Source organism: Letharia columbiana, assembly GCF_014066305.1.
Source record: "Letharia columbiana isolate WasteWater2 chromosome Unknown Sc0000012_s0, whole genome shotgun sequence".
NCBI classification, from domain to species: Eukaryota; Fungi; Ascomycota; class Lecanoromycetes; order Lecanorales; family Parmeliaceae; genus Letharia; species Letharia columbiana.
This window is the reverse complement of record NW_023501050.1, coordinates 401,164-425,800: the sequence shown is the minus strand read 5'-3', so window position 1 is coordinate 425,800 and position 24,637 is coordinate 401,164. Positions and strand designations below refer to the sequence as shown.

General features: G+C 50.2%; 7 protein-coding genes across 7 annotated transcripts; 1 reads left to right on the top strand and 6 right to left on the bottom strand.

Moving 5' to 3' along the window:
* Positions 1-329: 329 nt before the first annotated feature.
* HO173_004678 (uncharacterized protein) lies at positions 330-4,036 on the bottom strand (the record flags this gene model as incomplete). The annotated part of the gene is made up of 2 exons (XM_037306600.1): positions 330-3,265; positions 3,991-4,036. 2 exons carry the CDS (start codon positions 4,034-4,036, stop codon positions 330-332), a joined length of 2,982 nt encoding a protein of 993 aa, XP_037166538.1.
* A 2,607-nt stretch (positions 4,037-6,643) lies between these two features.
* Positions 6,644-9,838, bottom strand: HO173_004677 (uncharacterized protein; the record flags this gene model as incomplete). The annotated part of the gene is made up of 3 exons (XM_037306599.1): positions 6,644-8,007; positions 8,058-8,150; positions 8,197-9,838. The coding sequence occupies 3 exons, from the start codon at positions 9,836-9,838 to the stop codon at positions 6,644-6,646; spliced, it is 3,099 nt and encodes a 1,032-aa protein (XP_037166537.1).
* A 247-nt stretch (positions 9,839-10,085) lies between these two features.
* HO173_004676 (uncharacterized protein) lies at positions 10,086-11,017 on the top strand (the record flags this gene model as incomplete). Its single annotated transcript, XM_037306598.1, has 2 exons — positions 10,086-10,488; positions 10,563-11,017. 2 exons carry the CDS (start codon positions 10,086-10,088, stop codon positions 11,015-11,017), a joined length of 858 nt encoding a protein of 285 aa, XP_037166536.1.
* A 464-nt stretch (positions 11,018-11,481) lies between these two features.
* On the bottom strand, positions 11,482-16,307 carry HO173_004675 (uncharacterized protein; the record flags this gene model as incomplete). The annotated part of the gene is made up of 2 exons (XM_037306597.1): positions 11,482-12,327; positions 13,728-16,307. The coding sequence occupies 2 exons, from the start codon at positions 16,305-16,307 to the stop codon at positions 11,482-11,484; spliced, it is 3,426 nt and encodes a 1,141-aa protein (XP_037166535.1).
* A 423-nt stretch (positions 16,308-16,730) lies between these two features.
* Positions 16,731-17,747, bottom strand: HO173_004674 (uncharacterized protein; the record flags this gene model as incomplete). The annotated part of the gene is made up of 1 exon (XM_037306596.1): positions 16,731-17,747. One exon carries the CDS (start codon positions 17,745-17,747, stop codon positions 16,731-16,733), a length of 1,017 nt encoding a protein of 338 aa, XP_037166534.1.
* Positions 17,748-18,504: 757 nt separating this feature from the next.
* On the bottom strand, positions 18,505-19,196 carry HO173_004673 (uncharacterized protein; the record flags this gene model as incomplete). The annotated part of the gene is made up of 2 exons (XM_037306595.1): positions 18,505-18,687; positions 18,939-19,196. 2 exons carry the CDS (start codon positions 19,194-19,196, stop codon positions 18,505-18,507), a joined length of 441 nt encoding a protein of 146 aa, XP_037166533.1.
* Positions 19,197-23,339: 4,143 nt separating this feature from the next.
* Positions 23,340-23,837, bottom strand: HO173_004672 (uncharacterized protein; the record flags this gene model as incomplete). Its single annotated transcript, XM_037306594.1, has 2 exons — positions 23,340-23,679; positions 23,731-23,837. The coding sequence occupies 2 exons, from the start codon at positions 23,835-23,837 to the stop codon at positions 23,340-23,342; spliced, it is 447 nt and encodes a 148-aa protein (XP_037166532.1).
* Positions 23,838-24,637: the final 800 nt, after the last annotated feature.

Sequence of the window (24,637 nt, the reverse complement as noted above, 5' to 3'; positions counted from 1 at the left end):
GGGGATTTCCGCAACATTGTGGTGCTAGGGCTGGCCATGCTGGCTAATTGATGCCGGTTGAATCTATATAGCGGAGACAAGATGCATCTGATCGCAGGGAAGACGGCCCTCGAGCTGGGCTGGAGTGTGCCGAATGATGACCCCTCTGGATCGTGAAAGCTGCGGTGACAGTCTTTGGAGCTGTCGATAGCTGGCTTCGTAGTCATGGTATCCCGGTAGTAGAGCATCATGTCTCATGCGTGATCTTTCATGGGCACATTGTGTAGCGTGCCCCCAGCCGCCTATGGTGGTGGTGGTGGAGAAAAATGTTGATGCAACCTGAGCGATCTTCATATCATATCGAAGATACTCCTCGTAATCGGGGCCTCGCCAATCTGATGCGGACTCCTAGGATCCTCCTCCTTTAGCCCCGGGCTCATGAGACCTTGTTCGAAAACCGACGAGCCCGCTAGATCGCCAGCAGAAGTGCGGTGAAAGGGACTAGCTGTGAACTCTGCAGCTCGGGGAGAGAGGAGTGAGGGAGTCTGGGGGACGTCGGGATCGATTGCTCGCGGTGATGGCTGGGCAGTGGTCAATTGTGGTGGAGATTGGCCCTGGCGAAGAGGTAACTGGCGCAGTCCGAGAGGGCCTTGGCGTCGGCTTAAGAGGCTGCTGAAGCCTGCTGGGAGGGTGGGGGAGGGTGCTGATACAGTGGCTGTTGGCAGGACGGGTGAGAGCGTCATTCCTGTCTCCTTGATTGCGAGACTAGTGGGTGATTGGAAGCGCAAATTTTCGGTAACCAATTCCAAGAACCTTGGCGGAGAAATTGGAGCAGATTCTTCTTTGTTGTCCGGAGTCTTGTCCGAATCGCTTGCTTCATGCTGTAGTTCCTGTTTCATCCCTGCCACAGGTACTGCCTCTTTCTCACCGAATGATTCATCGAATGACGGCAGTGACATTGTAATCTCAGGACCAAAGTTCATCTTCGGCAGGGACATGTCAGTGGGATTGCGTTCATTGTTGGCTAGATCCTTGGCAACTTCCTGCAGGTCATTGGCCACCCCTCCCACAGGCGCTGGTGCTTCTTTCTCTTCGATGCCTTCGCGTTCCATTGTTGAAGGCGAAAGTACCATTTCGGTATCTGAATCCGAGATGTTTGGGGGGGATGCCGAGGTAGGGAGAGGTTGAGCATAAGAGGAAACGGCGTCACTTTCAAGCGCAGGCGACCTCTGGCCTGGAGACCATTGCATATCTGGCGGCGCTGATGACGGACCTGGTGTGATGTCGCCTGAAGAGGTTGGCATAAGCTGAGCTGAGCTGGGTGGACTGAATGAGCTGGACCGTGTATCACGTCCTATCTGGGATGGTGCACTCAATGACTTTTGTGGCGGACTTCGAAGTCCAGAGGAGGACGGTAGGCCAGAGTCTGAGTTAGGATTCACAGTGGCGTTTGGGTTTGAGCGCCCAGATCCCAGAGCTCGCCATGAATGCCAAGCTGCTGTTCCCATGGGATGCGTCCTGATCAATTTGGACTTGAACTCCGATAATTGATATATTAGATTCATATTTGGCCCGATCCATCTACTTCGGAATTTGACTGCATCATAGGCCTCTTGCACAGTGAGCTGCGGATTCTTGTATAGTCCGTATGCAACAACAAGACTTGCTGATCGGCTAACTCCGCACTGGCAATGCACTAATACTCTCTTATTTTGCCGTACTCGATTGTCGATGAGCTCACATAACCTGAGCAAATCATCCACTACATTGGTGTTGTGGTCCCAAGGAACATGGATGTATTCAGGCTCCGGCCTGAATGCCTTTGGTGTGCCCGGCGCCGTCATTGAAGCATCTTCTATTTGCGCCTCAAGTGCAGAGGCGAAGGATTTCTCCGAGACCGCAGTCTGCGGTTCTGGAACGCTATCTCGGCCAGCGAGGTAGGCGTTGTCTGCATTCGGAGCTCCTTGTATCTCTGCTCCTTCCTTTCGAGGTTGTGCGTCCTTTTCTACCGCTGCCAAAAAAGGGTTCAATACTTCTCGCGCAACGTTCAGAATGACGTCGAATTCTCGCGCTTCGACATGGCTGGGTTCGAGATAAAGGTACACGTGCGGATCATAGATGCACACGGGCCCTTGTGGATATGCGGGCGACTTGACTTCTTGAGAGAGCGGAGGCTCATAGTCTGTCTCTTCTTGCACATGATCGAGTGTCTGCCTTGTGATTGGAGAAGATGTTGGGTTATCGAACGAAGACAGAGGCGAAACACTGAGCGGCGGTCGTACTTTGCCTATCCGGCCACCGGTAGTAGAGGGGCGGCTAGACGTCGCCGGAGCGGCGAACGGCGGTAATCGCATGCCGCCCTCAGGGGCGACGGTTGGAGAGAATAGCGCGCCATTTGACGAGGTTCGTAGCAACCGCAATGTCCGAATCTGTGGATCTGATGGGCTTTGAAGGGCTGCGCTCGGCCGATCCTGGCCAGAAGTGCTTGAATCGGGGGTAGTGATCATGAGTGGGAGAGTGCTTGGCTTTTTTCTAGGCAATTTGGGCGGAACAATGAATGCTGGTGTAGGTGGAGCGGAGAATGCATTGGTGGATGCTTGTGGCGGGTTCGAGAGTCCTAATTTTGGAAGCTGGAGCCCTGTGCGATTTGACGCAGATGTATTCACCGACAAGTTCTTCATGTTGCGCATTTTCTTGTTTGGTGAATCTGCGCGCTCCACTCCGGGTAAGGTTGGAAATGAGCTCGAGAAAGGGTCTCTGCACTCCATTTCTGCTTGATTATTCGGTACCGAGTTCGTTCTCAGGTTTTTGAATGATGTAAGAGGTGAGGAGGAGTCTGGTGTCTCGGGAGGCGAACGAGGCGAAGGCTCTGTGAGAGAAGACCCCACTGTCGATATCGTAGTTGTAGGAGAGGACTCTGTGGATTCAAAGGTCGAGGTGGAGTCTCGACGAATCGTAGGAGGAGCAGGTTGGGCGATGTTTAGGGGCCTTTTTGAAGTCCTGCCCTGTGAAGTGGTCGCCGCGGCGTCACCTTCATTTGTTTCTAACCTGTCCGGGCCGTTTCCAAACACAGACATAAACGAAGGTAAGGATGCCAGAAGCGACTGTGAGCTCGTTGCCACCGGCATACTTGAGCCTGGTGAGTTTGTTGGTGAGCACCTCTTTGCTGACGGATAGTGTTGGCGAGACCCATATGCTACCTCAAGACCAAGGGCTCCCTTGGAGGGAAAGACATTACTATTACGGCTCGTTTGAAAGTCGGGAAGCGAAGTATGAAGGCCGTCGACTACAGACATAACGTCAGTACAGATCACAGAGGCCATCATGGTGATGGGGCCATGCCAGACGAGCGAAATCGCAAGCAAGCCTGGGAAAGTGGATGAAGATGTGAATTTTAGAAATGGGAGGTTTGCCGCTGATCTAGAATGGTGTGTCTTGCATGAAGAACAGTCCAGTGTAGGCAAGCCAATCAGAGGTCCACAGGCATGAGATGAAAGACTAACCCTAGACTATCAGCGAAGCGCTGGCTTCCCCTCTCTCCCTGGATGTGTGATTGGCGACTTGAGTTGTGTCTGCCTTTGGGCTCCCACCCTTGATCTGCTCTTCACCCTCCTACGCTGGGAGTCTTGTGAGGTTCGTTCTGAGGCGGAGTGGTGATGATGCCTAAGCGCCTGGGATCGATGGCGATGAGTTCTTGGTGTACCAATCGTCAATGGGCGCACCAGCTAGTGGAGAGTGAATTTATGAGGATGGAGAGGCTCGGTGGAAGTGAGAGGGCGAGGGTGAGGTTCTTGTCGCCGTGTGGTTTCCAGCTGGCCAATGAGGATTGAAGGTCTGTTGGTGGGGAAGTCAGCGCTTTCGTCCTTTTCGGCTTTAACCAATCACTGCGCCTTGTCCCTTTAGCCGCCCAGACAAGATGCACCCTATCACTTTTCGACATTACATACCTTACTATGAAAGACAGTCGGGCGGAAAGGCTTTGGAGGGTGGGAGAAGCGATCTGTTACCTACTTGAGAAGGTGGTGGTCTGGAGAAGGGGGTGAGCAGTGACGTCCATGTCCAACGGTCGAGTCCGAGGGCAGGATTGAAAGAAATTTAAGAGGGGGAAGATGAGTGGCGAGCCTGGTCACGGCGCCGATATCTCAAACAATATTCACTTATTACCGTATAATTATATTATATTATTAGTAACTAATGGCAAATGGCAAATGGCAACCGAGTGGGATTATGGGATAATGGGATACAATAGGGGGTTTCGTAAAGTAGTGAATCATGTCCAAGGATGCTGATGTTTGAGATATTCGTCTCGAGTCTGATATTCGTCTCGAGTCTCCGACTATTCATGCCAGTCATTTCAATTCTCTCCCATCATGTCCCAAGCCATCATGCTTTCTGGCGACGGCAGAACAATATGATAATCCTCAAAAGTCGGTGGCATCATTGTCTGCTTTGGAGCTGCCGTGTTAAATGACTGTCCAAAGATGCAAAAGATGCAAAAGATGCAGGCGTCCAGCTGATTGTACCTGCCCTGCAGCGAACAGAACAAAGAATCCCCCAAAAGTGAAATGCCGGAGCTAGATCGCACGGGTACTAGGATCAGTTTCAGGTTTATTTATAGTTGAGCCGCCCTTTCTAGCGCCACTCGACATCCCGCTTTGTCTATTCTGATCCCTACTACCTTTAAAGTAAGCCACGGCCACGCATGCATATTACTTTAGTCCACAATCGAGTGCCTCTCGTTTTATTTCATTTCACAGTAAGCTAACTACCTATATTCTATAATGAAGATAAAACTCCTGGAACAAGACGTCGGCAGCATCGTCTATTCAGTGCCTTGCCAGTGGCCCAGTAATTGACATGCCTTGGGCTAAATCCGTTTGAATAGCAGACTGTCGCTTGCTATCAGGTACCGAGAAGAAAGATTCGTCACCCTCGGAGTTGCTCGGTTCAAGGGGATCGCACGGAAATCACTCTTTTCTCCTGATAATCCATTGGCTCTGCAGTAAATCGTTCCTGCCACCAGACTGCAATTTCCTGCACAGTCCCGCATACAATATGCCTGAATCTATCCTCGTTATCCTCTGCGGCAAGTCGCCGGTCGTTGCTACAGCCGTCAAAGCAAGTCTCCTACCCGAGTATCAAGGTGAACTACCTACTTCATCTCAATGTACTCTTCCCTCCCTGAACAATTACTGTAACCCATGTCATCATGTCTCCCGAAGCCGGAGCCTCTGAAGTCCCTTCCATCCCTCAAGGCAAGACCCCACCGGCTAGCGACACGGAAAATTCTGGATCAGAAATTATTCCAAATCGGCTGGAGCTGTGATTACGGGCAGTGCGTGTGACAATAAGGCGATATTGGAGTTACGCGATACTCACAAAAGCAATGCGCCTGTCTCATTTCGCAAGCGGTCTGACCTTCTCTTCCGAGAGTGGCCTGAAAGGTTTCTTGGAGGAAGCAAAATACCGGAGACCAGGATGAGAGCAGCGGCGATGCGAGTACTCCAAAAGCCCCATCGCCAAATCGTGTTTTAGGCAATGAAACCTCCAGCAATCGGTCCAACAGCGGGTCCAAGTAGTGGGGCGAGGCTATACATACCAACTGCTTTTCCTCGCCGATCTGGATGCCAGCAATCCCTGGTCAGTATTGGTTACAGGAGCAAGGCATTACCATCATAGATTTCCCACCCCAAGACACCACCGCCGATAGCCAAGGGCATGCTTCTGCCTATTCCGCTGAGAAATCGAAAGACGGTCTGGGCAAATCTGCATCCCAATTTTCATGCGAGCTATTCTACCACATATTACTCAGCTGTAGGGCATAAAACCGGCCAAAAATTCAAGTGAATCATAGCGTAGGCTAGGACGAAGATAGAGAAGGTTATTCGTGCCTCAACTTCGAAGGTTATGCCGAGGACTTTGTCCATCTTGCCAAGCGCTGGCGCTATCATTGAGAACAATACCCGCGAGATGAAGGTGAAGGAACATACGACAAGCATCGTATTCCTTAGGGTTCTCAGGGCGCCGCCCAACCAAATCATCTCAATATTGGCTAGTCAGCCTCATTACTTACGCTCTGTCAGCGCAGGACCATGCACACCAGGCTTGTCTCTCTCAGGGACTCTTCGTTTTCCTTCTTCTGCATCTTTTCTCTCTTCTCTAGGTTGTGGCTTCTGCTTTGCTAAATCCTTGTTCATGTCATTACGAGTGGCTTTGCAGCTCCTGATTTGGAAGGTCGCCAGTTAATATCTGCCGGTGATAGATAGTGCACATCAATTGCTGAACTATCGCTGTAATGCAGAGATGGTCGGCCGATGGGTTCAAGCTTCTCCAGAGCTTGGACTTTTGGTCGTTTTCTGTCACTAGCACAGAGGTAAGTGGATGGCATGAACCAATCTTCACACAGCTGCCAGAACTCATGGGTGGCATGGGCTCCATTTCATATAGGATGGATTCACGATCTCTTGCCATCACCATGATGATCGTTATGAATTTACCAAGCGCTCTTTCTTATGGCCGCTTTAACGCCAACTTGGCGCCCAGAGTATCATTGTTCAGGGAGGTCTCAGATTTCAGCCACGCTGTAGTAGTCATATGAAAGGCATTTGACAGACTGGGGAATAATGCGTAAAGGCGCCTAGAGACTCGTATTCGTTCGGTTCCCCTACGACCAATTCTCCGAGATGTTCAGGTCGATCATGTTCCTTTTTCTGCCTGGTGCGACTCCAACATCAATCGCCTTGCACGTACAATCGCAGCCTGGCACTGGACACTTATCATGGCCTCCAATCCATTCTTGCGTCCTCTCATTGAATCGCCCCTCAAACCACTCCCGAGAATGCGCACCGTGAGACATATGCCAGCACCGTCTGCAAACCGTCAAAAACTTTTCCAATGGATCTCTCTCTGCAATCCCATCTTTCTTTGATTCTGCATTCTTCTTGATCTCTTCGACAGCGCCGCGGGAGTGCGGGTCTGGCATGCCGAGCCATTGCATACATATTACGCAGCTAGGCATATGACGCCCACATTTCGGGCAGACGGTGCCAGATTTGGAGTCGCCGAAGATGGAGCCTTGGTGGGTACCGAAGCTGTCAAAGGAGCCTGGTGGGAGGACACGACTGGACTTGCGGTGCAGTGCTTGGTCGCAGTTGTTGCAACGAATGCTGACCTGGCGTGATGGTGGCCGTATCTCTGGTTTGCCACCTAGCGATATGGAGAGCCTGGTAGATTGAACATCAAGATGGACGCGCTGAATGAACATGCCCCAACTGTTGAGTTGGGAGCGATAAGTCTGCCGCCAGAGGTCGACGCGAGGATCTGTAAAGTAGCTCGGGCAGGTAAAGGACATGGCTAGGATTGCGGTTTGAAGGTCGGAGAATTTGCGGATGTAATTTTCAAAGAGGGGAACTGCTTGCTCCGTAAGACCTGTTAGGACGACGCCCTCGATGTCGCCTTCTTGGATGCACTCTGCTGCGTTATCAGTGATGTAGTGTGTAAGCTCATCGTCATCCAAGTACATTAAAGCAATTCCAACTCTGTCCCGGAGTGGAAGTGAAGTTTCTGCTAGGACGTCATGCCAGTCGCCATAGCTGACCAGTGCAAGGATGGCACGGGCGTAAGGATCATCAAGATCACTCTTGATGTCACGGACAGTCTCTTCCCATGTGTCATCGATTACTCCTTTATTGTATCCAGCCAGTGCAAGAGAGAGTTCTCTTTGCGCCGGAGAAGCGTTACCACTTCTCAATGCTTGAAAAGCTAGCTTGGCTTGGTCGTGGATGATTGCGACAGCAGCTGCTTTGGTATTTTGTCCTTGACGCACGAAGTCTTTAACTGTAGCTTCGAGCTTTTGGTATGGAAGCCCCAGGCCGCAAGTATACAGACACAACCGGCGGTGGTTAGGAGCGGCGGACTGTACCATGCGGAATTCGGGCAGATCGAGCTTATCGCACAGTGTTTCGACAGCATCAGCGACGTCTTTGGGGTATGTTGGCTTGCTAAGCTTATTAGGACCTCTTTGGGAATCTTGATCGAAAGTTAGAAAGGCCACTATCATTAGCCGTCAATTAGCTTACCCAGATCGTTGTTCCAGATGCTGGCAACACCAAAGAAGCTGAGGTCCAGCGCCTCTGTGCTCATGCCGTTGTCTTTAGCACTGCTCTTCGCTCCTACTTCAAATCAGCGACAACTCGGTTCTACGAATAGCTCACCTACGGTCAATCCAAACCCAGAGTCTCTGAAGCCAGCGGTCATCCCGCAAGATTTCGATGTTCTTTTTGCAATCGAACAGGTAGCCCTCGACGCCGCGGCGACGAGCAATAGTGAAGAGAGCCAAGGCTTCCTCTATCCTGAGCTTTGTGTCGGCTGTATGAGTTTCAAGAAGCTGCTCATGGGACTCGCGGCTTGACTGAGGTTTCCTAGCAACGGCGGCTCGACCGTTCGTGTCTGCAGTATCCGTCGCTTCTCCAGCCTTGGAACTGCCGTGTTTGCCTCGGGTTGAAAACAAGGAATTGGACATTGTATCCTCATTTAGAGGCTCTAGTCTGCGTATTGTATTTTTCAAGAAACGAGCCTCAGGAGTCGATTCGCTAGTGGAACTTGAGGAGTTGTCTTTACTGACAACAACGTTGCCAAACGGCGAGACCGCGAGAGCTGAGGCAGCGCCGTTGAGCTCAACAATACCAACACTATGATCGCCACGAAGGACAACTGCACAAGGCGTACCCTTGAAGCCAGCCAAATTGGTGAAGTCAAAGGCGACAATTCTCTCCTTCTCCGGACAGCCTTTTCGCTTATTATCCCATGCAAGCTCGACATGGTGAATGCGCTTGGTCAGGATGGATCGGTCATTCTTATTTGGTACGTCATAGTCTGGGTGCGGTCGTGACTCATAGTGGTTCATCGACAAAGAATATTCGTGTTTGGTTTCGAAGACTTTGAACTCTCCATTGCTTGCAAGAGCGCCGAGGCAGCCGGTCTTACCTTTGCAATATCGCAGACTCCAAATACTTGATAACATTACACCTGTGGGATCGACTGGCACTTTAGTTGATGCGTTCGCGGTACTGAACACCTCCTTGTATTCAAGCACTGGGCCTTCCGCTGGTGTACTGAGATCTGAACCTGATCCTAGAGATGCTGCAGTATACGGCGAGCCATGACGAAGGTCCCATATCTGAATGGTCGTGTCTTTCGGGACCCCAGCACAAGCGAAGTAATTTTCATCCAGAGGATCAATAGCAATATTGAAGACACATGAAGTCTGAAAAAGCAGCGAAGGGCTCCCGGTATTCTCCCGTAAGTCATAGATTCGAATGCCTCTTCCTTTGATCCCAGCAACTAAGACCTCAGGCTGTGAAGAGTAAAATTTGATGCTTGAAATTGCTTCCGAGCTCGCAAATTTACGATAAGGTTCGACAAATCCTTTTGAATTCCTGCTTCCTGGAGACATGACTGCTGGGAGACGTTGATTGACGTCCCATATGTTGAGACTGAAATCGTTCCTCACCCTTTCTAAGCCAGCAGCCAGAAGCCCCGTCCTACCAAAAGCGACAGCATTGCAAAGACGTTGATGCTTTGCAGGTAGAGGAATGTTGGCCACCGCATCATCAATCCGCAAGATTGTGACTTCTCCAGACCATTGTCCCACAGCCGCAAGTCTCTCATCGTGTGGCGCCCAATCAAAAGCACGAAAGGGAGGGACCTTGCTATACGTAGAGAGTACCTGATGCTGAAGTTTTGTGCGATCATAATTATCGATTTTACAACGTTTGAAAGAGCGACCGTTAACATCTGCAATGAGGAAACGCTGCTCTGACAAGGTCGAGCTTTCAGACCATCTTATCGCAGTCTCCATCTCGGCATACGCTGCTTGTCAACTCTGCATCTGTACCTAGACACTATTCGCCGGATCCTAGAAGGTGGTCGGTCTGGCAAAGCCGTGAGGCTAACATGATGCATTGGTTAGGCCATTATCTAGAAACATTAGTTCTGTAGACTCGTGTTATCATTGGTAGCATCAATCGGACGACGCAGCCGCATGATGTGTTAGGGCTTGTTGACCGTCAAAAAAAAGTGCTCGTATTTTTGTTTTAGCGTCAAGTATGTTACGGCAAGCCCCACCAAAAACTCCGATCTCCTGCAGCAAATTTCCATTCACCTGGACTCAGACTATCATAACAAGTACGGACATGGGAATCAAGCGCCCTCATCACGATGGCTCTATGCCATCAGAGTCAGCGTCTCCACGCACCCCCAATCACCCTTCCAAGCGTCGAAAATCCAACGACTTCGCAATCCCCGCCATCAAATCCGCCTCTGTCAACCAGCTCAAGTCGAAGATACGAAACCTGACCCGTGCACTCGAGCATTCCGACCACCTGCCCGCTGGCGTTCGAATAGAGAAGGAGCGGGCGTTGGCTGGTTACAAGCAAGATGTAGAGAAGATTCACGAAGACAAGCGGAAGAACGAGCTCATCAAGAAATACCACATGGTGCGGTTCTTTGGTGGGTCACTCCTAGCTCTGAGCAAGCCGCGTCCGCTTGGCGAAGTAGTTTGCTGATCACGCCGATGTTTCAAGAGCGCCAGAAAGCCACCAGGGCCCACAAAAGGCTCACGAAACGTCTTGATGCCTCCTCGCCCGATGCGGCCGAACACAAGCAGCTCGAAAGGGAGGTGCATGATGCGGAGATCGATGTCAATTATACAATCTACTACCCTCTGACCGAGAAATATCAGAGCCTGTTTCCACGCCGAGAGGATGCCGGTGGTGTGGAAACAGCAGCGAAAAAATTGGTGACAGAGAAACCAGCTATCTGGAAGGTGGTCGAACGATGTACGGCAGACGGAACACTAGAGGCGTTACGAGACGGGAAATTGGCGACCGGTGTACCCGTAGGCAATACCAAACTTGCCCTGGAGAAACCCAGGCCGGAACGCGAAGGCAAGAAAGGTCGCGCCGAATCTAAATCGTCCAAGAGCGCACCGCTGCAGGAGCAGGACGAGGAGAGTGACGGTGGATTCTTTGAAGAATGATCGTACTGAAAGCCTGGAACGAACCCAGTAGCCATATCATTCGAATCGTCATTCGAGAGCCGGAGACTGCCGAAGCGGAAAGAATGACCCCTATTCTCCAACCTCCGTGAAGGCCAAAGGATGATCTTATCTACCATCCGAATGATGTTGCTCTAATCACGCAGATCAAGAGAACCGTAGCCATGCCAGTGTGCCAATGCCTTGATCACAAGCCCTGAAAGGGGGACCTCTTTCCTGACTTCTTCCAGACTTGCGACAGCCAGGATTACATGGTACAATAAGGCGATCTTGATTTACGTATTCGCTGACTTCGCCGTTTTTAGCAGATTCATCCTTAGGTATACTATTCAACCGAAAAGAAAGATGTCCTGAAGAAACATGGTCCGTAGCTGTATCCATTCATAGAATGGGGGTAAAGGTACAAAAAGCCAGGAATGTAAACCAATATCACAATACCACTGATCTCAATCATCCCATTTATCCTTCAACGGGGCAGCCGGCTCAAGCTTCTCATTCCCATTGGCTTCCTTTTCTCGGAGCACCTCCCCATTCAATTCTCCTTGAGGCGCCTTCGCCCCATCCACCTTGTCTCGAGACGCCTCTCCCCCATCCCCCAACCCAACACCCAACCTATCCATTCTCTCCTCCACCTCCCCCACCTCCTCACTCTCCACCTTTTCCCCGTACAAAATCTTCCCCTCCCCTCTCACCTCCACCCACTTGACCCATTCAAACCCCAACATCTTCGGCTCCCCCACACCTTCAGTCAATACAACGCCATTCTCACTTCTCCACCACTTCACCCCGCCCTCCAAAGACTTCTTCACATCGGCCCAAATCACAATCGTACTCGTATTCCTAATACCAGAAACAACCCTATCCACCGGCTCCTTATTCGGTTTACTCCGGGACTGAAAATCCCGATTGAGCGGCGGCATCTTATCGGGCAACTTGGTTGCGAAGTGGATATGCTTCCTTCCCATCGGCTTTAACCCGCCGCTGCGTTCAATATCCTTCCAGGGCCGATTATCCGTTCCGTGCACGACGAATTCCGGACAGTCCGGATCGGTCAGCAGGATGGGCTTGAAAATATGCTCACTGGAGACGGTCGCTATGGAATGACCTTGGGTGGCGCGGATCCGCCAGTTTGACAAGTCGGAGATGGAAGTGGTGCTGGTTGTGGCGGAGGGTGCGCGGAGGGGACCGGCGGGGTCGGGTTCGATTTGGTAGCGCTTTTTGTCATTGGTGGCGACGACGGATTGCAGTTCGGCGAGGTCGACTTTTAAGGAGGCAATGCGGCGCCAGAGGAGCTGGACGGGTTGGTCAGTTGGGATGCATGGAGATAGATAGGGCTTCGGAAAATTGTAGGAACGAGTACTAGTATTTCTGAGGCATCTGTGAAGATGGTAGAGGTTCTCGAGTATGAGGGGAGACAGATAGCACACATGAGGAGAAATCCCAAGATGCTATTGACAGCCTTTCGTTTCTTTCGTAATAGACAAAAGGGAACAATCGTAACGGACAACATGATTCAGTGGTTCGAGCGAAAAAGATGCAGATACATAGATGAGATACGAGAAGGACCTTTCAACAGAAACCATATAATTTGCACGAAAAAAAAAAGAAGACCATCAAACACGCACCACATCAGCTACATTAGCCCACCCCGCCTCATCCAGCTGAATGCCCTCGGACTTCGCCCCATGCCTAAGCAGATAACTAAGACTCTTCGAAATATCAACCTCCCGTGAGGCGCCTTTGCCTTTTCGGCTGTTGGACATGTCGCGGAAAGTGCCCGCTTTGGTTGAATGGAAACGACCAGCAGACGATGAGGTTCTGGATTGAAGGAGCCTCTTTGGGTATGGGGAAGAAGAGGAACTGAATGGAGAGAAGGAATTGTAAAGAGAAAAGGCTGGTATGTTAAATATTTGCGTGGTGGTGTCAAGGTGGGGAAAGAGCGACACCTTGCAGCCTTGTGTTGTTTTTTGACAGGTTCTTGGAATGAAAGAAGAGAGGGTGAAGATTGGGTGTGGGTGTTGCATATGAAGTTCTGGTAACATTCTGGTAATGGAAAATGAGAATGTGACTGTAGGCGGTGAAGAGTAGAGTACGAGTCAAAATCTGATGTAGCCCTAGCCATATTTTCGGTAACCCAACGAGTCCTGTGACAGGACTCCTTTCCGATTCTTCACAAGTCACAACACATTTGCTGGCGCATGAGTAGTCTATGATGCCGGACTTTTATGCAGGCACTTGCGAAACATCGAAACTACTGCAGGGGCTACATGTCCTGGGTTCAGATAACCAAGCTTGCAGATACCGGGATAAGCGCATGAGCATTGAGTAGGACTGCATGATCATTGATCATCGAAAATCAAAGGCTGCGACTAGAAGGTGTTATTGTAGCTCTATATTGTATCAGATATCTCAATAATCTGTTCGGTGAGATCAAAAGCAAATCCGCCAAGGCTTCACGACCTGATACCGATATATCGCTTTCCTGCCTTCCAGGCAACCCCGTTCTTGCATTTGGCCCCGCCAGCCTTAGCTTCCTCTCTAGACGCCAATACCATAATGATTCGTATTCCCGACACCTGGACACCGCGCTCGCATTCCGTTTCCTCTGAACCCCCTACTCCAATTGCTACGAGCAAGAAGAGGAGGCTACCCGTCCAAACCGAGAGTCGTACCCTTAACATTACTGCTCTACCTTCGGCTGCCGCAACCTTCCGGAGGCAATGCCTATCCTCGATTGACTTGCAGACGTATGCTGGCCAAGCGAGGCGATCCTCCGTTGCCTCGCTTCTGCCAAACGGCTGCTATCTGCCGAGGACGGCGGTGTTGAACGATCAAGGTATGTTCTGTTTCCCGGCTGCACGTGAGGCGTGAGTGGAGACTGTGAGCTCGGAGGAAAGTAGCTTTTCCGTGTAGGTAGAGATGATTGGACGGAAGGAGATCGTTGCGCGTGGCTGGGCATTGGATGCTGGGATGTGTATTCCCGAGATGTTCTTGTCTGCGGCGAATGTCTTATCTGCCTGATTTCCGTCGTGGCTCGAGACAGCGGCCTCCTGCTGCTTAGAGTATCCCCTTGATCATCAGTAGCGAGACCGCTGTGGATCACCGAAGACATCCTATCCAATCTGGTTGATGCAGGCGGCACTGCTTGAGTGGGCGTAGGAGCTTCCTGTGGAGACTCCATGCGACCAAGGGGACTGGAGCCAAGCGCAAGGCTCGTACGTCGAGCTTCCAGTCGGCTCATGACCCTGGAGCTTGATCTGAATTCTGGTTCATCGCTGGTGGCACGAAAAGACCTCAGGTCCTGCACAGCGGGTTCATTACGTTGTGCTGCCGTGTTGGCGTCCTTACTTCCCGATCGAATTTTGCTGACGGCAATTTCAGCCTCTGGGGTCTCTTCTGCCAATGCAATGCATAGTTCGGTAAGACTTCGACACATGTTGTCTGCCTTTCTGCGCAATTGCCGGTCGATTCCACTGGAGATGCCAGCAATCGATGCTCCGCTAGGAGAGACACCTTGTGTGCTTGCACTTCCTGCCATGGCCGCCAATGCTAGCGCGTCTGATGCTGTAGCCTCCAGAGCTTGGTAGAGGTTCGCATTGATTGCGTGTTCAGTCTTTGCCAAAGCGGCATGCAGGAGTGGATGTACGTTCGCAACTTCGGGTACTTTGACCGTAGAGGCTTCTGGGGAGACATTTTTCCCGTGGCGACGTTTTGGTGACAAGGAATTGGTAGTCATGGTTGTTGTTGCAGTCGGCGGACGTTCGCGAAAAGCGTTGGATATCGCTGCATTTGATGAGGCAGGTAATTTCCCAGTGATCTCAAGCTTGCGTATTCTGGACTTCATGTCTTCCAGCTCATCCCAGACAGTTGAGGGTGCTGTTGTGGACACTGTAGACTCGGTGCCTTCTGCATGGGGCGTTTGAGGGTCTTCATCTGCTTCTCCGCTCAGGTCTTGAAGCCTTGAAAAGTATGAAGACTCGTAATCGCCATCGTCATTGGGTGTATAGGACAAATTAGATTTTTTGTAGTCCTGGCCCACCAGTCCAGAGGATGGTTCACGTATAGATTGTCGTCTTCCATATCCTAGTGGCAGCTCCGGCGATCGGTCTTGCGCCAGGCCGTCTCGTGTTAAACCTCCGAATGATGTCCTGGTATTACTGGTGCGGTGCGGTTGGTCGAGGGGGTGTGCAGATACCGCATAAGATCGGCTTTTGGCTGAGGAATCTCTGAAAGAGGAGGGCGAGTCCTTCTGGGGTGAACGGTGGAATGAGGAGTTGAAGGAGGACTCGTAGTGGTCATGTTGCATCCGTGAGACCTGTTGGCCAAGGCCCCCAACGCTGGTACTCGGCCTGTGTGAAGATGATGGTCGAGATTCGCGCGGCTGTTGCAAACTTGAAACTCGAATTCGAGAACGTCTTCTTTCGCTCCTGTTGGACGGCTCTGGCCCATCGTCAACTACCGAGTCTGCTCGTGCCAGGTTCAAAAAGAGGTCTTCTTGTGAAGATTGATATTGCTGTTGACCGCTTTCCTTCCTAGTATGCCTTCCGCTTTTTGCCTCATGACCATTGATACGCAGTGTTGAATCTCGATCTTCTTCACTTCCGGACTGGACTTCATAGCGTCCGTCCATTGCTATTGTTCCACCCTCCACTATCGAGGACTTCCCTGGTCGTGCTGAGCGCGCATTCTCCAAGGTATTAGGTTCGATACGTTCATTTGCAGTATGGTGTGTTTGTCTGACAATCGAATCAATGCTCGCGCTGTGTACCATAGGTGGGTGTATGGCTCGTGAGTCGCTTGGAGGACTCCGCCACGGAAATTCGGCGTTGTAGGATCGCCGAGTGATCAAAGCTGGCGGAGGACCTGAGGACGTCTCTATGCCATGGCTAGATCGTGAAGCAGGTGGCCTTCTATTTTGTGGGGATCGAGCTTCGGTGCCCGAAGCACCAGGCTGCTGGGCGAAGTAAGATCCAAGCGGTGGGGCAAATGGGGGAGGCGCTGTCGAGGAGGATGGCGAATGTGCTTGTAACCCAGCTAAAGAGTCGGAGATGTTGGTTGTAGCCTCAGGCGAAGTAAGTGATGTGAAGTTGGCGGGCGCGATTGCTGAGTGACGTGGTGGTGAAGGTAGCGCTACTGCGGCCGATTGGCCAATGGGAGAGTCTTTGTTAGAGCAACTCGACGTGTTTTCTGATGCTGCTGATACGAACGACCTCTCACTATCAGATGGCGGGGATTTTTCACGCGTGTGGTGCTGGACAACGCGTGAAGGCATTGGTGTCTTCAGGCCAGCGTGACGTTGTAGGGGTTGCTGTCACAGGTGCTGCGCCTGGCCGTTCCTGCCTTCTCTTGCCTCAGGATGAGGCTTGAACAGAGCGACACATGCGCTTTCTTCCCATGGGCCCAGGAAGAACCAATCGCTGTTCAAAGATTGTGAATAATGGAGGCGTGTACGTTCTTTAAGGTAGTCTACTAAAAAGCCACGACTCGGCGGCGGGGCCAAGCCTCATTGGTCCATTCCCTACAATACATGGAATAGTGAACATCCTCTACAATGTGGGTATCACAACAGATAGTCTTGACGACTTCGAGCATCAGGATTACCGTAAGCGGGACTTATTTTTATTAAGATGTAGAGTTTTGGCTAACCTCTATTGTCTGCGCATTCCGTCAAGGACATTGGCTGAGCAAATGAAGCTCAGGAGAGACTGAGACTCTCTATTGCTGTACTCACACCGCTGCCGTCTCCAACCTCACCATCCATAGAGCGATCATAACCCAAGCTAGCATCATCGTTGGTTCTCCTTTCTGGCAACTCCGGAAGTATGTCCACCTCGACACGGTACTTCTCATTCCCTACCCAGTACGCATAGTAAGTCTTGTTCCGGAGTGGATCTTTCACACTATTTTCAAGAAACGTATCAAACCACGACACCTCCCAAGTAGACGAAACCATCACGGACCAACGGGTTGGAGACGCAAATACAATTTCTCTGTTCTTGAAACCGGGTACCTGCGTACACAGCTTGATGTATTCCAGAGCTTGAGAAGGTCTCATATCCAGATACAGCTTCCGGAGGTTGCCGTGCTTGTTGAGCAGCTGCACTGCTTTCTCGGCGTCCGGGTGCATCTGAATCCTGCCTAAGGAGGCGCGCTGGGCGGGAGTGTGTTCGGGCAAACCGTGCTGAGATCGAAGATCATCCAGGCAAGTTTGAGACCATCGTAGCACCGGCACAAGCATGTCTCCGAGGTGCAAACATCTAAGTTTTCCGCAACGCTCTGTTCTGAGATGGCACAGGAATGAGAGCATGTCTTGAGGTTTGGCGAGATGGATCGTGTTGAGAGTGTAGAATAGGAGCGAAGTTTCGTGGTATATTTGCCTGCATGTCTGTAGGAGGGCAAGACATGATGCTGGCCCCGCTGGGCATCCTGGGAGCTGGGGTTGTGGGCTGTGTTGGGGCTTGATCATTGGAACCGATATGCGGTCCTTCAGCGGTGATAGAGACCCGACTGTAAGCACGTCTTTGAAGATGTTGGCACGAATTTCTGGCGGTAATTTGCCGAAAGCCGTCTCAAGGAACGGCCTTCGGACTGGATAGCACTTGAGGCATTGCTCGTTCGCTGGAAGGCGTACCCATATCTTGGATTCGTGATGTTGGTGACTTTTCTTTCGGTTGGTTGTGCGAGCCGTCGAAGGCGGTTGTTGGTGGAACATGGCCGACTGATTTGATACTAAGGTTGGTACTCGAAAGGGGGGAAGGGTGTAAGCACTCTTGAGTACGCTTCAAGTGAATTTTCTTGTGTGTCGATGCCACAGTCGAGAGCGTATGTGTTGACTTCTTGAGCGTGTTGTGAGGGGAAGAGTATTCGGTGTTTAGGCTTCGGTGTCAAGTCGAGACATTGAATTTCATCAACGCCAGGATTGAATGAATATGTTGACATTCCAGGCCGCTACGACTCAGATCTAGCTCTAAATTACCGTAAGCTTATTGTCCGTCACTCCGGATAATGGTTGAAAAGGCTTTGGTTCGGAAAGGAGAGCCGGCATAAACGAGAAAATTTTGATTCCACTCAACACCTGCTGCGAGTATATAAGGGCTTTCAGTTCAGCACAGCATCTCTCTATCGCCGGCGGGTATTGGGATGTGAGTAGTGCAGTACATCACCAAGAGGATACAATCATGTTTATCTCATCAACACGCTTGAACATTCTCCTACGGTTCTTCAACTTATTCATATGTCCAACAGCACATCAAATGCCTTTGATTCCCTCTTCTATACCACACTCTTCTCAGAAGTGGATTCTGTTTGTGCCTCTACAATACTCGCCTTCTACCCCCTTCCGTCTACCCCTTCTCGAGTCAACGCCTTACGCCATTTCTCCACTCTTCTTCCAGCCTTCTCACCTCTCATGCATCCTACCCCTCTCTCCTCACTCTTCCTCCACCATTACAAAACCTCAGATTCCAAATTCACTCAAGAAACTTGTTCAACACATCCTTGCATGTACTGTTGGTGAACGTAATCACCTGCGGATACTCGGCCGCCAGCTCCGGCGCCTCCTTGGCCAGAAAGTCTTCGACAAGGTCGTCCAGCGTATCGCATAGGAACTCGGCCAATCCCGTGCCGAGAACTTCGTAGGAGATTCCGAGCGTCTGTGGATAGATGGTGATGAGTGTTAGCCAATCTGCCTTCTTCATCTCCTTGTTTTTCTTTCGTTCCTCATGTTCTTGTTCTCTCCCTTGTTCTCTCTGTTTTCCTTTCTTTCCCCTTTCTCACTGTGTTATGTTTGGGGAGATATTGTATTCATGGGTGGCTGTTGAAGGGAGAGGGAAGGCGGGAGGCAGGAGACAGGAAGTAGGAAGTAGGACAAAAGGTGGGGATCAGGAGAGAGTCAGAAATTCACCAACCAATCCGGGACATTATCATCCTGCGCAACCTCAAGCTGCACATAACCAGGCATAGTACAATAAGTCATCGCGATTGGCTCGCACGGCGGTCCCCCCTGCCACACCGGCCTGCCGCCCGAACCCGATCCGCCGCCAGGCTCGATGCTCTTCATTTTCAGCGGCTGGCAGTCGTCAGTGATATGCAAGGCCGAGTGCGTCTGACAGAGATCCTCCGCCGCCAACCCTTTCTTGAATGTCGCCATAAAAGCGAACATGGGGTTATGAGCCTTGGTGCTCGTGAAGCCGATGCTGGCGATAGAGAAGGAGAGGAGAGCCTGCCGCTGGACGAAACTCCATACGCGCAAGTGGCGTCACGTTTTTGATTCTGACTCCCCGGGCTGACATAGCCGCAAACGGCTTGGTAAGGCGGCAACAGTAGGCAGCCTGTCAAATAAGCTGTACCCACCAAGTCGACATAAATCTTCAAGGAGAACCGTGAGAAGTGGAGAGAACGAAACGCAACGACGAAGCATCTACGTCTGGATTGAAGTTGACACGCATTCCCTCCGTCATTTTTACTTCAAGAAAATCGACATCGGACAGCCCGGAATCAACGCCCACGACAAAGATCTCGGACTCATCAAGGCCAATGCTTAAGAGTTGGCTGAAGGTTTCGTTATTACCATTGACGTCCTGTGGAATGACAGTCCAGATATCGTAAGTGGTGCGTTCCTATACTGCATATGCATCAGATTTCATGTTTGTGGAGTTTGCAACCATTGAGGAGTTGCCATGAAATATCAACAAGGACGACTCTTAAACGTTCACTTTCGTTTAATTTGCAAGCAAGGAGGATACGCCAGCGGCGAGAGAGGAAACCGCAGTAGCATTCGCTTGAGTCGATGTGCTCTGGCTGGCGGCGAGGTAAATGCTAACGAGGAAACCGTTTGCAGTATGGAATACTAAACAAAGGAGCCCAACAGCGGGACAAAAGAGCATTGCATTCTAAAGAAGTGAAAACCGCGAAACGAGGGGAGACAGACACTTAGAAAGCAAGGAGAATACTCTGAGGTGGATAACGTACGCTCTACCTTCCACCAAGAAATATAAATGCGTTATTGAAAATCGACAATCGTGACTGAGCGGTGGACTTGTTTGGAACATCGCATTGGGCCAAAGCAATTTCTTCGTGCCACTTCCGTTATTCTTCATACCCTTACAATTGCATTCTGAGATGAGGATGACTGGAGAACACGAGAAAAAACATGGTGCCGTCCACTGTTCATGAGGAGCAGGTTGATGATCCAGGGAAGTCTTGAGCAATGCTATTGCCGTTGGGACTGTGGAATAATCGAAACGACGCACAATCTTCGCGCGATGTGCTCTTTCAAACAATATTGAATATCTCTCGGCTGCGTAGGTACCCAGAGGCTACAAATAGTGTAATTGTCGTGTAATGATTGCCACCAGCTGCGAATTTTGCTCTACTGTCCAATCAGAAGGACCTTCTTTAAGCTTAATTCGTTTGTCGTTGCTGCTTATTTACGTCGCACGCGTCAGCTTAGTGCCGAGTGCTACTTCCCCCTAGAAACTCTCGTGCAAAACTGCAATGAGGCATAGCAGGGCCCGGGGGATCAAAGAGCAGTCTGCCTTTTCTTTGACGCCTTGGTGTTTGCCAGAGCTCTGCGTTGAATTTCACAGTCAATTGTTCCAAGTCGTGGAAGAGTGTGGCATGGTTTTCTATTGAACTGTACTTCGAATACATGGACGGAATATCCCCGATATCACTCGAGGTCCATTTATGATTCAATACGAGGAAAATCAGACGACATCACGTACCAGATCTGGATCTCTCGATGTCTGACTCAGTATTTGACATATCGTTCCATTTACCCGTACTCGCCACTCGTAAAGGTCTTCGACATGTTAAGAAAGTGGCTATTTTTCCATCTCTCCTATTTCTATACAATTCTATCTATACTCTCGTCGATAGCTGTGCTTTTAACCGCCATCATCCCTTCCAGTTAGGCAAACGCTGCCCCTTTCTTCAACCCGACTCGGCTCAGGTCACGCTTATCAGCGCAATTTATTCTAAAGATCGTACCGCCACCGTCCACGGGAGATACATGTCTACCAAGGATTAGCTTCCTTTGTCGGTAGCACACAGACATTCCTGGTGCGGGTGACATCTTGTGGGAATGAAAGCCGATCTTCTTCGTCGGTCGCGTTCTCCTGTAATGAACTGGAGCTGTAATGCACTGGAGGAGAGGCGCAAGCGAGCCTAGATTACAATTTCGCAGTCAGTGTTGCCCATTCGAGGAGGTATATCGAGCCTTGGGACATGTATCGAGAGCATAGACTCCCGGGATGTCTCAAGACTCAAGGTTTGCTCCCAAAGGAAAAAATCTGGGTTCCGAAAATACGTACTGGAGAGCCGAGGGGGCATACTAGATCGCTTTGCCGTCGGTATTGCGTATCTGAAAGGGAAGAGCCCATCGAGACTTCGAAAAATTATTCGAGAGTAGAAACCACAAATACTCTCGGTTGGTCGAAGGCGTCAATATTTTTTTTTTTAAAAAAAAAAGGAAAATTTTTTTTTTTTTTTTTTTTTTTTTTTTTTTTTTTTTTTTTTTTTAAATTTTTTTTTCAATTTTTTTAACATTTTTTCCTTTTGTGGGATAATATTTTCCCCGAAAAATTATTCGAGAGTAGAAACCACAAATACTCTCGGTTGGTCGAAGGCGTCCAAAGCGTACTTCATTCTGGAAGGAACAGTAGGAACGGTTGCATTCTGTCTTCAGCATGTCATAATTGAACTTCATACTAAAAATCAGTCTACATGATCTCAGGACCTATGCCTCGACTGTGGCATACGATTCGACCCAGTTTACTCGTTGACAGCTAAAAATTGATGGTCTTTGACACGAACACCAAACATTTTCTCTTCACAAGCCTTAGATCTAATGCTTCTCGTACTCTCGCACCCAATTCGCGTGCAGAGGTACCCCTGTAGGGCTCAAACACGGCCATGACAGTATCAAATTCGTCGCTGATAGTAGCGTTCAGTCTGACGGCGACATGATACCAATCATCAGACCCGGATGAGGGCTCTCTGTTATATCTCATTCTATAGCCCGCAATGGCCGCTTCCAATGACTTGGATTGACTCTCGACCATGTGGGTATACTTTCGCCTGGCATCCTCACCCAGAAACTCAATTGGGTATTTTCGGCCGCTCGTCGAGCCTGGAGAACCGAGAATGAGAGAGCCGACATCCCCGCCTGCCATTGGCCCCAGAGTTGTTGAGGGTAGGCCATGAAGATGGGAGAAAGATAGGAAAGCTATGACGCAGAAGAAAATGAACAGCTTCCCAGCGTGCGTGTGAAGCTGCTGGAATAGAGTCATCGCTGCTAGACGGTTTTGGAGTTTTCAGGGAAAGAAAAGGCAGGCTTGGTGCGCAAAGAGAAGAAATAGAAGGAATTGTCAAAGTTCATCAATTATCCAAGATATCATGGCCTGGACCTAGTCCCACTGGAAGAAAACCGAATCGAAGACAACGAGCCAAACCAACAGCGATATCGACCCACACATTCTCACGCCCCTGCATCTGACCCTCTCCAAGCCCCAATGCATACAGACATCCAAGAGTTACCACGGCGCCCCACGTGTATAGCATCCAGTGACAGAGGATCAGACATGGTTCGGAAAAGGGTTGTATCCTGTGTGCAAACTTGTCCTCCGGGATCTGTATATCTTCATCGCTTTTGCACAGTTCCGGAGTCAGCGCCTCCATTATTGAATCGTTTGTGGTATTGGAGATCTCAGAGTCGAGCATGGACTGGACAGGCGTTGGATCCCCGGATGAGGAGCTTTCGTATTGGGAATAGCTGCTGGAGGGATCCGAAAAAGGCATGATGGTTCGTTGGATGGTGAGAATTTGGAGTTGCGGTTTGTGCGTGAGAGTGTCTGGGGATGATTGTGTGGACGTGGAGGCGAGTGGTTCTGTGTGAAAATCTTCTCTAAATTGGATTATTAAAGCACACAACATAATATTGCAATTAAATTTCTGCAACCAATAAGTCAACTCTTGGCAATGTTCTGCACTCATGCCTCATTGTTAGGTTTATTCGAGTCAGGTGGTTCATGTATGCGCGTTGATGGGGGAAAAATCATTTCATTATTGTCTCTCCAAGTACATGAGCATTGCACGCCATCAAAATACTCTAAAATGGACGATTGTTGCCAATCAGCTTCAGAGCCGCGGCACTGCCATGTCTGAACCCCATCAATTCATATACTCCAACATACAAACAGCGACAGCAAGAATAAGCGGGTTGTCACGAATGCCTCGGGGTCTTCTGCCGTTGCTTCCCTCCTCGAGAGACTCCATGGTAAAGCTAGTGGCGAGAGAAGGTGTGTCAGTAGTACCGGAGAGGTCCGAGGATACCGAATTCGTGGTCGTTGTGGTGGTCGTCTCCGATACTGGACGCTCCTGGCGTTGCGGTGGATGGTAGTCCATGTCGAAAAAGCCGGGAAACTGTGCCTTGAGATCGACAGAAGCATCCTGGAGTTGCCTCTTTTTTTTTGTGGCCGAGAACGCCGGCTTTCGAGAGCAGATCTCCGTTGTTGACTCGCCTGTGATGGCTTCGAAAGCCGAAGTCGGCGAATTTGGCGATGAAGTCGCGGGTATTTGTTTCCGATTCATGTTTATCGTAGGCGAAATCCCGGATTTTGGGAGGGTAGTCTTGGGGTGGGGCTCTTGTGTCTGTCAGGAGAAGGAGTTCAATGGTGGTTAGTAACAGGACTTACCGCTGCGGTCTGTGTTCTTTGTCTTTGGGGAGGCTGGTGTACATCGCGGCAACGTTGGGATGCTCCTTGTACCTCTTGGAGGCTTGGTCGAGGTGTTTGTGGAACATACCTGTAGAGGTGGTTGTAATATTTTGGAAATTTGGTAGGAGATACGTGGAATTGACTGTGTGTGTCTGTGTAGATTCAGAGCGTGTGCGTTGTTAAAGGAATGGAATTTCTCGGAAGAGGGGAGGGCTTTTGTCCTCGACATTCCGAGATAATGGAATAAATTGGAAAACTAAGATCCGATTGTGATTCCAAGTATTGCATATAGAGCACAAGAGTCACAATGAAAAGTGAGCCTTGGCATACATCATTCTGCGCATATTTGCACCAATTTTTTCTGTCTCTTCAACACCCATGTTTTGCTCGAGACATCTTAATCGAAGCAAATCATGTGAGGTTGCCGGGCAATTATTCTTTATTGGGAGAGGTGAGTGACGAGGAAGATAGACCTTGGGTCGAAGCAGCACAGCCATTAAGAAAGCCTTACACTCTTTCCTCAAACCCTTTCTACCTCTTACAATTACAAGTCTGAAGAAATCATTTTTGTACGGTCTTGAATAGTGCTACATTGGTGTGGCGACGGTGCCGCTGGGGTCCATAAGTGATGGCTTATTCATGGGAAGATACATGCAACTGGTGGATAGACATCTAAGGCACCGGATCACCATTCCGCGTACACTACCGGAGTGTCAGTACCTAGATCGCATATCCCTGCAGTTGCTCTGGGGACACTGCATGACGCCCCCAAAAGAGGGCAGTTCAGCTTCCCGACTACTTGGTAATTGCCATTGTACGAGCAGCCTTGAAGACAGTGGGGGTTGAAGGGGCCGATGTTGATCGGATAGTTGCTCTTGACGCCACG